Genomic DNA, 17,885 nt, shown 5'->3' on the forward strand with positions numbered 1-17,885 from the left:
GTGTTCTTAAACAATCGTATTATTGTACTGCGATGATCAATGAGTTAATATTTTTATTTTGTTGACAAAAGAAAACAAGACAGACACAAAGTATTCATAGATTTAATACCTTGAATACTAAAGCTTACTTCACCAGTAAACAGATGATTCCGTAAGCACTTGAGATACGACAGCCAGTACTCGATTCATCGATGGCATGAAGTTAACGTTAAGTTAATGTTTAAGATGTTGAAGAGAATTTTATTTATTTAACTATATAACATTTTTATATTAATTATATTTAAAATTATAACAATTTTATATTAATTTGATTCTATTAATTATATTTAGTTTAGTCTACGTCCAATATAATTGTACTAACGGGTTTTAAAGGAATGCTTAATGGGCCCCGAAAATACGACCACTGAGTAAATTATTCATTACTTAGCAATTACATTTTAATGTAACGAGATTTGGGTTAATAAAACACACGTTTTACTCATTAAATAAATATATTTATTTACATTATAACGTATAACTGAAAATTATTTCGTCGATGTTTTTAATAGGTGAATTTTATTGTTGTCACAATAGTACGTGTCAGATGAAACATTATCTAATCACTGTTCCGATACCGACAAAAAACATTTTTTACATAAATACAATTTTAACGTAGAAACCGTTATGTTACATTATATTTATTAATCTTAGAAAATTTAAGCACAATTTCTAAAACATTTTTCAACATTTTCATTATAGTTAAAATAGGTTAGCGGATGAAAAGTGATATCAATGACAAATTTGTAGAGGCGCGAATAACACTCACCGAAGCTCTGGCAGAAAAAACAATTTTACAGAATGCATTTTACAGCTTATAATTTTAGTATTTATACAACAGTACTGCAAACATTCCACGAGTTTCAAAAAGTTATCTCTATGCTTATATATTTGTAAGTCATCTGTTTAGACTATAATTATCCATTTAACGGAAAGTTATCTTTGGTAAAAAAATAACAGAGATATATCTAAGTAACCAATTAAAATAAAAAAAATTAAAGAACCAATAAAAATCACTCACAATATAAGTTCATACCTTGTATGATAACAATAGTTCGCTAAATGTACATACAATTTCATAACAATGAGATCGATTTAATCAATTAACTATTTTAGAGTGGACCTGAATCGTTGTATCAAAGTTGTAGGTACTATAGCTAGGAAAAATGTGAGATACTGCTCATACTAAAGATGATATAAGGTACATTATGTAATCTATTGTAAATACAAGGAGTGCCTAAGTAAAGAGGCTGAGAGATCGCGCCATGCCCACGCGGTGCCGCTATCTTAACATGTAGTCTCAAATCGTATACATAATGGAAATATCGTGTTCTGACAACGTTATCGCGTCTCATCCCGGACATTTTGTAAAGTGGCCGCATATACACGGCCCGCCTCCTAGCCTAATGTACACGAGCGATGCTTTTAAAATACGTCCGACGGGACGCTTCAATGTACTTAATTTTGCACTTAACCATTTAGAAGGGGCCGTCTTACGTTTATGAACGTCTCTAATCAATTTGCACTTTTAAACTTTTTTATGCAGCCCTCGAATGTCTATGTTAGGTAAAAATAAAGCGTTTCACCCGAAACAGCATGCCTGCGGGATTGGACTAAATTAAACGCCACAAATATGTAAAATTCGCCGAAAGTTAACGTCTCGGCCTATAGAACGATCCGACTAGGCCTCAGCTTTTTGCAAGAAATCAGTGGGGTTTCACCTGCAAAAGAGAAAATTGTTAGTGTTTTTGTTTCATGTAAATACAAATGAGTTTTAAAACTAGTAATATACTTTTAAAGATCAACAACAACCGAAGATTCTCCAATGCAATCACAACACTGCGACATCAACATTTTTTGACTGCCAAAGGGTTATACGTAAGTAATATTATTTTTCAGTTTTGAAGACGTCATAGCTAATGAATAAAGTAAAAAGCCGTGTGAAGAAAGAGGCGTCACTGCATTTTTGTAAGTTGTTAGGAATACATAATCCATCTCCTAGTTTTACTATTTGAAAAAAACATTTATATTTTTGTTTAACGATAAAGCCATTTTGTCACAGATTTATACGTTGGTAATTACTTTATTTGTATTTATAAATATATTTTGTGGCATTATCCTCCTTATTACATATTTCTAACAAACTTATTATGTGTGTGTAATAATAATAATAAATTTGTAAAAAAACGAAATAAAAATAATATTTATCGAATTCATTACTATTACTTATTCTGTAGGGGGCTCACACCTGAACAAAGGCTTCCCCCATAGGCTTTCTGTTCTGCGTGTTACATGACCTGCCCACAGCTACTTAAATTGTGCTAATATATTTGTATAAATAACGGGTGTTTATAAAACTAATGGTATATTTAATTTAATGATGCAAATATGATTTAATCTTTAATTTTTTATATCTATTGGATCATGTTGTTAGGCCCCCCACTAGATACCGACTATATAGTCAAGGGTGTAGGGAAATCCCTGGATGAAGGCAGCGCTAGATCCCTGCCATTTTTGAGAGAAGCCTATGCTATGCAGTGGGCGTCTATCTGCTAACATGGTGATGATAATGAATAGTCTAGTTTGGACAGCGTGCCGCTTTAATTCGTCTATCCTTAAAGAGCTCAATGCAAGGACTCGACTATCCACAGTTTGCTTACGTACAGTCCTTAAGTATTTTAAACACATTGCATGGAGTAGTTCAGAAAAACAGGAAAGGCTTATAGTTTTCGACAATGTAGAAGGCAATATGGTTAGAAGACGGTCACCTGGTTTGTGGTTGGTTGGTTGGTTGTACCTATTGGTTGATATCATAATGATGCTGTGGTAATTTATACAAAAACATTGGTGATATTACCGAGGCCAGGAGTCGGCGTGGTAGCGTCGGTCATCGCGCGGCATCGCAGACGTCCGGGTCGGGCGGGCTGCCGTAACCGCTGGACGCATCGTCTGCGCCCGCGCATCCACCGCCCTCTTTATCTACCAGCGCTCCTGCCGCACACGCACCCGGATACCCACCACTTGGAGACTGCAACAAACATTCTTTCAAATATAATATATAAATATGTCTACCTTACCAGCAACTCTTTTCAATAAAAACCTGGTAAGCAGTCCTGGTGGTGGACGATAATTGTAAACGGAACAAATAAAGTAAGTAGCGGAAGGAATCAAAACGCATGGCTCAGAATCGATCGGGATGGCGACGCATCGCGGACGCCCTCTACCATATCTCGTTGACATAGGAACCTAAGTAATCTTGCAGCAGATTTGATGCAGGCCGCTCCCAAGCGAATCTATAGGACATATGTGGTGGAGAGGCCTATATCCAGCATTGGATATCCTACGGCTGAAGTGATGATGAAAAACGTTGATAAAATTTTGTAATTCTTCTCGTAATAACATCACTTTATATCTTGTAGCATGGTGTCTAATGACGATATCCCCACCATGAGATAAAGACGTGGACATCCGCTGGCTGAAATTATGATGATTATCTCTGTATTCCTATTAGTTCCCTATTGAAGTACCCAGCGGATTTTCTGTTATTAAGGCTGAATTGAAGTTGTCAGTGAGAAATCAGATGGTTACTGGAACCTTAAGGTTCTAAATTGGAGACTACGGACTGCAAAACGCAGCGCTGTAGTCACAAGCGCGAGTTCGTAAGGGTCGTCGGAAAACATAGAATGCAGTTCGCTTCTGACCGGTCCAATTGAAAATCTACGGTAGAGGTCTATATGCAGCATAACATTTTGATGTTCTGACTAACCATAATAAATATTGGTTACATTTTCGGCAATTAAAAGTGACAATATGATTGCACTTTCTTCAAGTTGTAGAATGACAATAACAAGTCCGTAGTTGCAGATGTTCAGTGGGTTCTTATCATCGTGGTAAATTATTCGTGTTATAGTAGCTGATTCAACATGCTTTTAATATAATTTAATGTGACGTTGATTAGTAAATTTTTTTTAATAACCGATGCGATAGTCAAAATAGTGGTAATAATGTCTAATGTTTCACAAATAATGTTTTTCAAAAATACCAACAGAAAAAAAACGACGTCCATTCCATCAAAATTATAGTGAATAGACTAATTAAAAAATACTTATATATAGCAATTTATACAAATCGGATGTGATTGATGAATTCATATCAATATTTTTGTATACCGTTTTTTTTTATACCATATTTGATGAAGGCCAGAAAAAACCATTAAAATAAAAAAAAACGCAAATATAGGTAATTCGATTTTCGATGTTAGCAATTCTGTTGTCGAGCTCCCAACAGTAGACCGTGAGCGCAATCAAAAAGTCGATTAGAAATGTCGTGCGGCTGAATGGGTTCCCTCCACTCGCGCGCCTCATAAAATGAAATAGATTCCCCCACATTCGCATTCCGACAAGCGTTCGTACGAGAAAGATTAATGATCACAAAAGAAACATAATAAAGTGGAGATAGAATCTCCCACTAACAGTGTCCTTGCGGGACTTATTTACTCGACTTTCTCACTTGGCTTTATTTAGGACGGGGAACTAAAGACGTTTGGATGTGTCAGAAGTTAAAAACAATCGCTTGAATAAATATCCAAATTATATGGCCGTTTGTAAAATAGAAAGAAAGAAGATTTATTGTTGGCTTAGTTTAAAATGTAATATAGGCAAGATTATATTAAAATATAGGTATTATATTAAATTTAAAATTTCGATATTGGCTATGTTTACAATAAGTAAACATAATATAAATCGTTTTTTAAATGAAGTAACAAGTAACCAATTGAAATTAAATAAATGAAAAACCAGAATACGCCGAAAAAATGTATCATAGATTATTTATAATATTATAATTTTTTACGATTTCAAACTCTAAGTTAAGATGTTATTCGAAACATACATTATTTTGAAGCAAATTTCCTCAATTCCTTGCGATATTATAAATAAACGCTTTAAAATATTGACGATAAATCAATTGTACTGAGAATCATTGCTGTCGAAAGTATGGGAAATTTTTTGTAACTAATAAACTTATATGTAGATACGAAAATCACCTGATGGGATTTCGTTATAGCGTTAATAATACATAAACTATATTTTAATCCCCGAATCAGAGTTATATCGGTAATCCTTGAATAATAAGCTGGCCATATTTTTTCCTTCAAGTATTACCTTGAGTGGCACTTATAATAATTTAGTATAAGCGCAACAATCTCAGAAAACGTGTTCTGAGTCCCACAAACTGCGTTGGTGCCAGATAAAAAACAAAGTAATTGTCGGAAAGAATGTTTTACAAGCGATGGGAATGTAACAACTGTAGAAAATTGATAAATAATAACGTTAAGCGTGTGGATGATATTCTATGGGCAGTTTCGATTGAACTTTGAAAATTGCTTATTAATTAATATCTTCAAAGCCATTCTCTACACATCGACGTTGTTATAATTACATAGTTTAGGAGATAATTTGCAGAGTTGTGGTGCTGTGCGTAGTGATTGATTAGACATGCCTCTAGTATTACGTGAAATAACTTTAGCTACGCGCGGTTTTATTGAGTAAATTTTATCCATAGCGGATGAAATTATACAATTTGTATAAAACCTTTATACACAACAACAGGAAGAGTATAAGTAATACAAGGAATTTTTTTGCGATTTAAAGTTAGCATATTTTTCTATTGGACTTAGAGAATCAAGATAAAGCTACAAAGCCGCGGAGAAGTGATATGATACCACTTGTTCTCTGTAATTGGGTCTCCGATTCTCGTTATGTGACCGATTGTAACGTTATTCTTTCTAACGTTTGCAAACAAAACAAACGTGCATACAGGATGATTATAGGTGCAAAACCTTTAAAGGGGAGGATGTATAGCTCCTTTGCTACCAATTTATTTGTAATACTCGCTCTCCAAAAATCAATTGTTTGAGGCATAAAAAGTGACCTAATGTAAATAGTATAATAAAAAATATCACTATCTGTACCTACAGACTTTGTACTGCTATAAGTTATTAGTCTGTTGCGTTCCAATAAAAAAAATATATTCATGTAGCAAATTTCAGTGTTCACGTTATACAGAATGATTGGAAATAGGTGTAAAAGCATTAAAACTTTTTGTAAAACATTGTGTATATTAAATGGAATAAAAAAAATTGAGTACGAATTAACTTATAAAAAAATTTAGTAATTAGTATATAATATGCATTTAAATCAATCAACAAAATCACAATATGGTCACCTGATAAAACCAAATCAGAATCTACACACGTGATCGTGAAAGACATTTAAAATTCATCTATTTGTATTTTTTACGCTTTATGTAATTGCAAACTTAATGCCTTATAAAAATTCGGTGCCAGTCAACCCAGAGTGTTGACTATTATTATTTATAATAAGACTTATATTCATAGTTGCAGAGATACAAAGTAAGGAAGGTATGTAAATGTCGTAATAGAAGAATAATACAGAACTTACAGAATAATATACAATAGCATCATTGACCATAGATTGCTAACAAAACTCTGTCTTATCACAAATAAACACAAGACAATTTTAAAAGGCCAACCTGTTTTCAATACAGTTAGTACATAAAAATAAACAAATGAATTTCATGAATACTTTGTGTCATTTTGATGAGATAAATAAAAGTTCTTAAAACCCTTATTGTGTTTTCTGTTTATTTAACATAATAGAGTTATAATTTTTGGATAGTAAATAGCACAGTAAACAACTTGAGTTTATATTTGTACTATCAGAGATAACATCGAATAACAAACTTAAATAAAGTACTTTAAATTCAAGTAAAACGGTGATAATAAATGAAAGAGGAAATTCTGTCCAGATTAATATTAGGAGTTGTTAATATATGCAATGGAGTTCGTCATTAGTTAGATTATTTGAGAAGCATGACTTAGGCTTGCAATAACAGCGTTAAAAAAAAAACAATACATGATGATGGATCTATGTAATACCTGTAATCCACTAACTTGTCTTCGTATATGCGCGAGGCCGCTTGGGTTTGCTGCCATGCTTGCAAACACCAGTCTCTCCTCGTAATCGTACTCGCAAAGTATCTTGTTGTCGCACAGATAAAATCTGTCGCCCACGCAGAATCTACATAAGTTTTATGATTACTGATATGTAAGCAAGAGAATAAACCGATCTCATGAGATTTATCTGTATTGCATTAATATTAAACTTTGTCTTATTACAATTTTTCAGACTCTTATTTGTCGATCTTAGTATTATAATATTTTAAAGCAAATTTCTAGATTATACAATTGTGGAGTTCAAACTGAACTTTTAAAGACAATAATAATTTAAAAACTTTTCTTCATTTAAATTAACAAAAATGCTTTTACAAATATAATTGTAAAATGTTTTAAAGACATTCAGATCGAATACGATTAGATACAAGACATCTATGAAATATTACCTGTGATTGCACTGTTGACAGGCGAAGCATTCCAAGTGGTACACAAAACTCTTCGCTCGCATAACCATTTCGAACGCGGGAATGACTTTGTTGCACGCTACACAATTGCCCGTAGCACCGAATAACCTGATATAAAGAAATAAGATAGTTAGCTAACGTTAATTAGCTATTTCATTGTTTGTGCTTTCGAAGAGTTGCTGGAAGCCGCCAATGTTCTTTAGAGGCGCGGTCAGACATTTGGTGATAAGCAATTCTGAATTCCAAAGTTTGTAAGAGTGCCGTCCGATACGTTTTTATCCACATTATTATCAACACAGGATCAACAATAATCAAACAATGATCACCTGTATAAGTCATAAGAAAAATGTAAAGAACACAAATTGATAAAAACGAGAATCAGATTGAGGTCCGTAACGTGTCCTTCGACTTAAAACTACTAGGGTTTTAAACGCGACCTGGTTTAAGAAGTGCCCGGGATAAACTCAGATGTATTTTTTGTAGCAACTTTTACAATATTCTTGTTTTAATAGTAGAGCATTTAATTCCCAAGTTTTATTAATTTTTAAATATCATGGGAGCGTATTGTAATACTGTGTCCAGTCACTTTATGAAGCATCTGTCTAAGCGAGGTCTTATAAGACCTGCAGCGACAGCAACCTCACAATCCCGGGGGAATAACTAATGTCTGAGCCGAGTCTAATGCTTAGTTAATGTGAAGGTTTAAACTAGGCACTTTCTGCGCTCTGCAACTTCTCATCAAGTAAATCCGTAAATGCCATCAGGGAGTAAATGCTAATCCATGTTAATATAAGGTTATTCAAATGTGTTGATACGCATCATTCATCTCTTTGCAAGTAAGTTTGAAATAATATAAAATAAAAATATGTTGATATTGAATGTTACGGATTGTATTTTAATATTATAAAACTGTATGTATTTTTAACGATAGTATGACTAACGGAAGTAACTAGATCAATGTTCTGAACAAAAACACTATGAAATGTACGATCATGGAATTAATCTCATTGAAAATTCGTTTCAATTATCATGTTTATGCTAACGAATATAAAACAATAATTTTTTTTATATTTAAAATGAATTTTTCGTAATCAGATATTGATAGTAATAAATCACGGTTATTATTCTCGAGTCATATAGTTTCTTACATAAAAAAATTGTTGTTTAAAATTTATTTTAAGAAACCATTACTATGTTTCGTCATTAAATATTGAAATTCAATTTAAAACTACCACTTTCGGTAATAAATGATAAAACACAACAATATTTTATGCAGACATAGTAAATCAGTGTGAAGAAAAAATAGTATATAAAATATATGCTTAAATAAGGTTTCCTGATGTTATTGGCTAGTGTAAATTTAATTCGTACCATTAATTGTATTATAAAGGAAGTGTTACCTAAGATAATCTCTTTTGCAAAGCATTAGGTCGGCTTTGTAGTACAACTTCGAGCCGACCTCTCCAAGACGACAGTCACAACAGCCGCACTTAAGACAGTCTTCATGCCAGAACCTTTCCATGGCCTTCAAAAGGAACCTTTCGGTAATGACCTTCCCACATTGAGCACATAACCGCGCGCCTCCCGTGCTCCCCGTTACGGTGTTGCTAAGCGCATATTTATTTTCTTCTTGCTGATCTGTAACAATAATCTTTGATTAAATTGTTTTACTATTTACAACCATTTTGATATTGTAAAAATGTTATCGGATCATTAAGGGAAAATCTGTAATCTACGTTTCCTATCGACGGTACGTAGTCACTATACATGACAATCGGATAATACTAAAATTTATAAGAAATATAACGATGTACATAAGTGAATTAAGATAAGATTGCTATACGTTTCTCTTATTTTTTTTACAATATTAAATTTATTTTTTTACAATACATTCTGTGAAATGTCACTCATTTATCATGTTACGAATTTAATAGGTTTATTAGACTAAAATGTATAATATCCTATTAAAGCTGGAGGGAATTACTAAGTGACAATACTACTCGGAAATGAGACCACAATAGTACCTGTCTGAGTTTGTTGTTAGCTTTTTTCAGATCAGGGTGCGTTTGGTATCCTGGTAGTTTAATGTAAAGGATACCATTAAAGGACAGTTCAATCTAATTAGTTTCAATCAAATTGGACTCTACTAGAATTCTTCTCATGACGTACACAAGTCACAGGCCACTGTAAATAATCCTATGTAGATAATAGTAAATATATAAATATATCTTTTACTAAAATAAATAAGAAGAAACACAAAGAAAATGACTGCTAGATCGAATTTGTGGCTAAAAACCACAAACAAACCGATTTTTGTATTAAATAATAAAACCTAATAAAATACTAAGAATGTACTGAGGCAAACGTTTTAGAAATAATTTTTTTTAATAAGCCATACGTTGTCGCAATCACGGATGTTTGCACTTAAGTAAGCAGTTTAAAATTTAAATAATGATTATTTGCATTGACAAGAAAAAGACCAATTAATAAAGAATTAATTACTTGTATCTTCTAATTTACATAAAAGGTTCTAAATCAAATATCTTACGGAATTTTTGTGATTATTGGCAAAAAATACGTGTGAATTTTTTTACTCGCAACCCGTAGTATCCTCTAGTATTTGTCACTCCGTAGTATTGCACGGAGGAGCTCAGAAAATCAAAAAATGTCTCTTACCAGCTGAACTAATGCAGTTGCAAAAGCATGCAATGCCATTTCCATAAAACATTACGAAAACTGAAAAGCTTAGAGAAAAATGGTAGAGGAGACGGATTTGATCGACAACGACCTTCAGTCATGAGGAAACGACTACGAAGACTAGTCTAGTGGCTAATAGTTTCTACTGCAAATTAATATTCCATTTCATTTTGCTAATCGCAATATGGTGGTTGGTAATATTCCATTCAAGTAGAATTACTCTAGCCTGATTGCTTTCTACGGTATAATTACAACAATTAATTCAAGTAGACGTGCACCTTGAGTCGTTAAATCGTTGTACAGACGTTATTAAGATGCGCGCACGCATTCGTTTAAACTAAGAAAAAATTCACAACATTGTCTAACATGCAGAACTTAACCATTAAACACATTAAGAGCATTCTATTAAATTTTATAGCATTGTGCTGCTTTAAAAGGTTTAATTACATTTCTAACAACTGTTTATAATTGCTAAAGCAGTCTGAGAATTACATATTAAATTTATACGAAGAATCGACATTCTTAAATTAATTTTATAAATAATGTTTAAATATGATCAAAATGCGCATAACGAACCATTGCACTGCGGACATTAATTATTGTTCTAGAACAATTTCATAAGGAGATTATGATGACAATAAATGAGTAATGGAGAATGATCCTATTATTTCGTACACGATACTGGAATGGAATAAACATTGGCGTGAGTAAACAATCAGTACCAATTTATCGGCGCACCGTCCACACAATAATGGCGGGTACGTCAAACCAATCAAGAACCCAATTGAAGGGGTAACTAGGTGGACATAACTCATCGCAATCGATCACTTGAGCATGGCCCGACCGCCGATACGTCTCGTTTATTGGAGCCGACGTCGCGACAATAAAGTTAATTGGAGTATATTAATGACGGTTCGTTAATAATAAAATAATAACGATGATGTACAGGCTCGGGGAGTCGCAGCCAGTAATTAGTGCGCCGCGGGGAACTCGCCTGTATCGCGCCCACGCTCTTACAAGATCGTTCTGTGTGAAACAACTACATACAGTCTATGGGACCAGTTAAACACCGTAATTAATTTGCTCTGAGCACACATTACATAAACTAAATAAACTTTACTTAAATATAGGTATTTCATATTACATTTATAAGTTTGTGTAACAACGTGTATAATACCAATCATATGTTGGGTGTCTTAAATGTTTAATGTAAATAATAATTTAGATAATAACCCGCAGCGACATGACAAATAATTTAAACAACAGTCGTCATCCCACCAAGCTAGTTGTCAATAAAGGCGTCGACACATAAACGTGCAGGATAATTACGCGTTTATTTTTTAACCGTATCTTTTAATTAGACTTTAATTAATACGGTTAACTTATTTTATTATAAACTGAAGCAATCTAGGAATTTTATTCAACTCATTATTTTAAGACACTGTTAATTATAAAGATTTAATAAACCGATGGCTGTTGGGACCGAAAGATGGCCACGAGGACAAGAGGACAAGAGCCAGTGGACGCGGCGTGGGTAAGCCTTCCACTAGGTGGGCTGACGATGAAGATCGTAGGAATTTGCTGAATTCGAGCAGCTCAAGAACGATCGTCGTGGCGATCTTTGAAAGTGGCCTATGCCTAATAATGACCGTTTAATACCTGCCATGATGAAGATGAATATATATAATTGATAAACGTCAAAAAATAAAATGAAATCATCAACCATGTACTCCATAATAATCCTCTCAGACAGCATAGAGAAAATGATACGCATAACTCTAATGTAATTTAATGCGATGAATTGATGCTTACTCATTACGTTGTGGTTATGAAGGCGGTTCAAAGATATCAATGATGCGGTTTAGTTACACTGAAAAATACTACTTTAAGAGTTTTTAATACAACCGCATAAGGTTCTTTAGTCATATGGCTATAGATTAATACAAAATTATTTTAGTCCTGTGGTTTGGGTATGTAATGTTATAGTGAATAAAACGACAATATTTCTTTGAACCACAAGCAGGATGCAGTGTTTCGATGTCTTTTGGGTTTGCGCATGCTGTTAATGCCGTAATTCTGGTACGAATGCAGCAAGCTCTACCCGATCCATTACAACGGTTCATGGAGACACACGAATCACTAAGTAAAGACTTGTGTTAAACTTAAATGATTTAAAACTATATAGAATGCTAATAAGATTGGTCATACAGAAAGCTAAACCCACCAATGTTTTTTTTTTATTATTATAAAACAACAGTTAATAGATTACATATATAACTTTCCTGACTTCCTAGAAAATTGGCAGACTTTCAGTATGTTCATATGAAATGCAATACGGATTATAAAAAAATAAAAGGCGTGTTAATAACGTGAAGCGTGTATTAATATTGGCGGGGGATGGCGTTCCGTATTATTTTCCTTTTATTACCGCCGGGAGAATTTGATAGAGACTTGGCTACCGAACGGCGAAGGCAGTATAATTTTGCTAACACAGACTGCCGGTTCCTACTAACGTATTAAGGCATCGAAATGAAAGGAAGGCAGGGAATAGATAAAAAAATATTTAATTTGGCATAAACGCAATATTAACGGCTTGCAGTATTGATGTTTATAATTTTATTAATTTCGTAGATATGTTTCATACCGAAAGCTTCTTTTCATCGCTTGGGGATCTTGCTAGATAGCAATCGGGTTGTTAAAATTATTTAATGAATTATTTTAATAGCGGGCCTTACTTATACGCATTCTTCACTAGTACTACCAGTATTAATTTATTAAAAGAAAATGTTCATTAATTCTGTACAGATTTTAATTTTGGCCTATAACCAATCGTTATATTACCAAATGCTTTAAATGAATTGATGTTAAAATAAAAAATCTCTATCCATGTCGCGTCTGACTTGGCTATTATATTTAGTAGTTATATGAGAGCATATTTTCTAACTTAACGAAATATAGTAAATTAATTGCGTTATTCAAACCAGGTAGTACTTCAGATACTTCTAACTTTAGATGTATCTCTTTTTGAAAAATTTTTTGAAAAAGATAATACAAACATCTCTATAAAAGTTGTATTCCATAATGTGGTTTTGAGTCGATACAAAATAATTTTCTGGTCTGGGAAGAGTCATTAGATGATCTTGGCGTCTTCTGTGATTTCTCTAAGGCATTTGATTGCGTATGCAACGAAATTTTGGCCAGAAAATTGCAACATTACGGAATTAGAAACAGAACTATATATTTATTAAGTTCTTATGTAAGCGGTAAAATCTAAACGAACGTGATGTGTACGACGTTTGACGTGTAGTCAACAAAATACGTTCTCCGGGATCATTGGTTAAAATGGGCGTGCCTCGAAGCTCAATAATGGATCCTTTTTTATTTCTCATTTATCTCAATGACTTGCCTTACTTTTCAAGGAGCTACTATAGGATAATATTGTTTTTAAATCATATATTCTTAATTTTTAAAACTGAAAGACAGCTAGTAATAAATTTAAGAAGTTATTAATTTTGAAGGATTTGTAAAATGATAACATAGCTTGGAAGTTAATTGCTATACATCTGTAATATGTATAAATAGTTAAAATTAACACAAAAAAACCTGTCTGAGTTCGTAATGGGCTCTTTTCAGATCTGGGCGCGTTTGGAACCAGCGCTAATCCTGAATGGATTATGAATGATGTGAATAAATTAATAACGTTCATCATATTTGAAGAATAGATCTAGAAAAATTGAGAGATAAGATATGAGTTGCTAACTTCGCATCGATGATTGAAATTGGTGTATGTATTTTATATGTAAAAAACTTTGTTCTTTTTATTTAAATTGTGATTAAAATAAATTTAAGTTTGCCGAAGGCCGTTTATATTAAGAAATACATACTCGTAAATACGGAAGTGCATTAATGTTTTTGTTGCAAGAAAATGTTATTTTTACTTTTTTATTTTTAGGCAGCAAGGTGATACATGTTATTATTAACTGTACAACTTTTTCTTTTATTCATAGCTCTCGCTTTAATTAGTAAATTTATTTTAAAGAATCATTGTAATAGTTTTCAATTAATTTATTATTGGATAGGAAACCTTAAAAAATAATGATATTTGGTGCCGTAGTATTTAAGTAGTATAATTTAAGGTATATTATAAAAGTCCAATTTAAATGAAATTGGACTTTTGCGGATCGTTTTTTAATGACTTAAATAATTACAAAATTTAAATTTTGCATCATGTAAATGAAAAACAAGTAGAAGTTTCTTATGAAGAATATAAATAAAACAGTTACGTGTAAGTGCTAATTTGAGTTAACAAATTTATAAAACAAAAAGTTTTTACTTATTTCGCTAACAATAAATAGCTCATAATTATCATGTCCGCCGATAGGCGCCCACTGCTAGGCAAAGGCCTTAAACAGTACTACTAAGGGCAATCTAAATAAAAATAATCATTTTAAATCCATTGACTGCTCACGCAAAATAACCGAATAATGATTTGTAGCTGTCTAGACGAAAACGCATCGATATCTTGTTAATACTAGACGAATAGAACACTTAACAGTGCAGAGAATGTAGGTAAGAGACCATTTAAATTACTCTCCATATCTTAGTGGTGGTATCCGCACTATTAAAATTGTAAATATATTCGCAGTCGTAGTCACACGCGGAAACTAGTTAACATATTATGATGCAGTTTTGATATTCACTAAATTTATAGCTAAATTTAATAACATTATATTCTGTTCTGCGGACACTGTGTAGACTAGGAAAACAATAATTGATAATCCTACTTTAAATTAAGAAGTATCTATTTTTTTATTAATTTTTTGTTCACGTTTGACTACCAACTATTCCCTTTTAAAGCTACGATGGGGCCAAGGACGAAGCACGTAGACTCAAGACCTATATACTCAGGTCCTATAGTAACCTCGTAATAATTTTCGGGAAACAAGGAAGCTGGCTGATCGTTCCATACTCAGGCTGTGCGGATTAGGAACGTTGAGTCGAAACGCTTGGTACGTCTTCAAGGAAACCATACTGTGTAAGGGTGGCACTGATATCTTAAGTAGATTTAAATTGTATTAAAAACATTTAGTGGTAAAAAGGACATTATTTTTATTTCTTGGAAGAGCAGATTTCCTTAATATTCAATAACACAAAAAACGCTGGATGCAGGTCGCTTCCAGCCGGTCCTATTAGAAATCTATGGTAGTGGCATATGCTAGGAGGACGTCATGGCAGAAATGATGATGATGAAGATAAATAACATATCTTTTGTTTCTTTAGGACAACCCTGTTGTTCACAACTTTTGTTGCTAATTTATATTAAAATTATACGACTCTAATATGTATATGAATAGCTTGTATAATATTTAATCAAAACGTTTTAGCTTCTCATTAAGGCAAAACCAATAAAAAAGTTTTGTAGCAACCCTTCGTGTTGGAGACGGTGAATGTTTTCGAGTGAAATAAAAATGTTCACATCAAGATACCACGCCAAACATAATAACGTAAATGTTCGTGGATATGTCCTTATCGGCGCTTAATTGTTCTCATCGAAGTCAATAAGGTATGTTAAGACATAACAGTATTGAAATAGTTTTTGCGTAGATCGCCGTACTGCCACAAAAGTCTCGGCGATCATTTATCGAGTTCCGCATTAGGCAGCGCCGTGTATTAACTATTGAGTTCTAGACGGGTAACCGTATAGTTTCAAGTATCCACGCGTGTCTCCGGCAGTAGGCAACATTCCTCGGATTCAATTAAATGCCAGGTTATTGTAATGAACCCGCATCACGACCACACCGCAATCATTCCGTGCAATTTGCAATCGTTCATTGCGTTTTGCAATTAACATGGCCTTCCCATATCGATGTGTTGTGGAATACACATATGTAGGTAACGGTACGCTGATTATTTTATTACAATCGTGGATTGTAAGTGCAATTTCGATGTGATACAGTATTTTTATTATATTACTGATTTTATTTTATACTTTATTGTATACCATAGATACCAACTAAATAAAAGAAACAATTTATAAAAAGGTACCAGAGGCGGTCTTATCGCTAAGGCGATCTCTACCAGACAACCTTTGCATGAAAAAGATAGAAATAAATGAGAGGGCAATTTAGGGTGTACATACATACAAATACATACATCTTCCCCCGTTAAGAATCTGCGGCGCCATACAAGCAGCCACCAACAAAGATTTTACACGGCGAAAGCTAGCGAGAGCAGTTTACGACGTTCAGAATTGAGAATGATACAAGGAAGAAAAATATCACCACCAGATTTATTAAAGAACTGATAAAAAATTGTGATTCAAATCGGTGATGATTTTACCATCAGAATATTTATCCCAGTAGGTGTACTAGGACAGAATAGCGCTGCAAAAAATTAAGTAATTACTTGCGCTTAAATACACCAGGTTAAAAAGAAAGAAATATTCTACTAATACAATATCTTTACATTGCAACATTTTTTAAAAATCAAAATTTAATTTATTTTACAAAATTAACATTTGCCATAGAGCATAATTAAAACAAGCCATAGTTGCGCTATAACGTTATTTAGTGCAGAGCTAATGCATTTGCGTTATATTATAATTAAACCGACCGCGGCAATTCTAAATGCTAAAATAATAAGAGTTTGTATAGTTTTAGCAGCCGGTCACTCGTTAAACAATGGAGTTAATTGCGCTGTTGCCGTATCCATTATGCGGGTACCAATTAGATTTAACCAAATACGAGTTTCGCTTTATTAAAGAGTGAAAAAAGCAATTAACGTCGACTCACTTTCGATTCCATTGATATGTAAGGCTTAATATTAAACATTATTCCAAGTCATCTATTGACTTTTAATCACTGTACGGATTGGTAAATATTAAAAATTAGGCAAGGCAAGTATGTATCTACTCAATGATGCTGATTTTATGATAATTTCGTGATTGCGTACTTAAAACGTTTTAATGCAATACATAATAATAAAAATAAAATGTAATTAAACAACGAGACAAATTTACTATAAAATAAAAATGTTATACTGTAGGTTTATTGCCGTAATAACATATCTCAAGTGACAGTCCCTTTAACCAGAAACCATTTAAAAAAAATATTATAAACTAAATTACGAATTGTGAACGTGCCTCAATGTTATTAAATTTGAAGTTAAGCCACGGTTCAGGGAGGCAGGAACGCACTCTGCAACTGAAACCCTCCGCTTCTGAAATCTACCGTCGTTAACATTTCCGTTATTAAAAAAGTACGAGACTTTGTCATCAGAGAAGTTAGTTTTTTTTAATTAAAATTATGAAATTGATATTGCCTTTACGCCAGCGCTCGCTTCCCCGATTCAACCTTGTGAAAGTTTAAATTAATTTTTGAATTAAGCCTAATAGCAGTGGTAAACGATTTCTAAAGAAAGAGTTTTCTGTTTGAGCAATAAAACTTTCAATTATTTTATGTCAGAAAACCGCGTCTTAATTGGTTTTAGCTGTGAAAATTGTAGATTAAAGTAAATGTCTACAGATAATAAGTATATGAATTGGGAACCACCGATACAAAATGATGACATGAATAGTAAGAATTTATTAAAATAAAGACTTTATTAAAATGACAGTCACGAACAACAAAGTAGGTACTACTACATACTAAGTTACAATCATTAGCATTTGTATCGAAATCAGGACTTGTAATTTTAATTACTGAAACCATTTA

The 17,885-nt window shown here is 32.9% G+C and overlaps 1 protein-coding gene across 1 annotated transcript in view; it reads right to left on the reverse strand.

The window, feature by feature from the left end:
- Positions 1 to 514: 514 nt before the first annotated feature.
- The window catches only part of LOC137928619 (LIM domain only protein 3-like), a 51,096-nt gene continuing 33,725 nt past the window's right edge, over positions 515 to 17,885 (reverse strand). The window contains exons 3-7 of the mRNA XM_068771522.1: positions 8,877 to 9,114; positions 7,459 to 7,584; positions 6,995 to 7,136; positions 2,894 to 3,064; positions 515 to 1,757 (exon numbers count right to left, since the gene is read on the reverse strand). Coding sequence (XP_068627623.1) covers positions 2,924 to 3,064; positions 6,995 to 7,136; positions 7,459 to 7,584; positions 8,877 to 9,114 — 647 coding nt within the window. The 3' untranslated portion in view covers positions 515 to 1,757; positions 2,894 to 2,923. The remainder of the gene's footprint in view (positions 1,758 to 2,893; positions 3,065 to 6,994; positions 7,137 to 7,458; positions 7,585 to 8,876; positions 9,115 to 17,885) is intronic.

This window comes from Battus philenor, unplaced genomic scaffold (genome assembly GCF_028537555.1).
Source record: "Battus philenor isolate CCGP_79_NKW_IND1 unplaced genomic scaffold, ilBatPhil1.0.hap1 SCAF_4, whole genome shotgun sequence".
NCBI lineage: Eukaryota > Metazoa > Arthropoda > Insecta > Lepidoptera > Papilionidae > Battus > Battus philenor.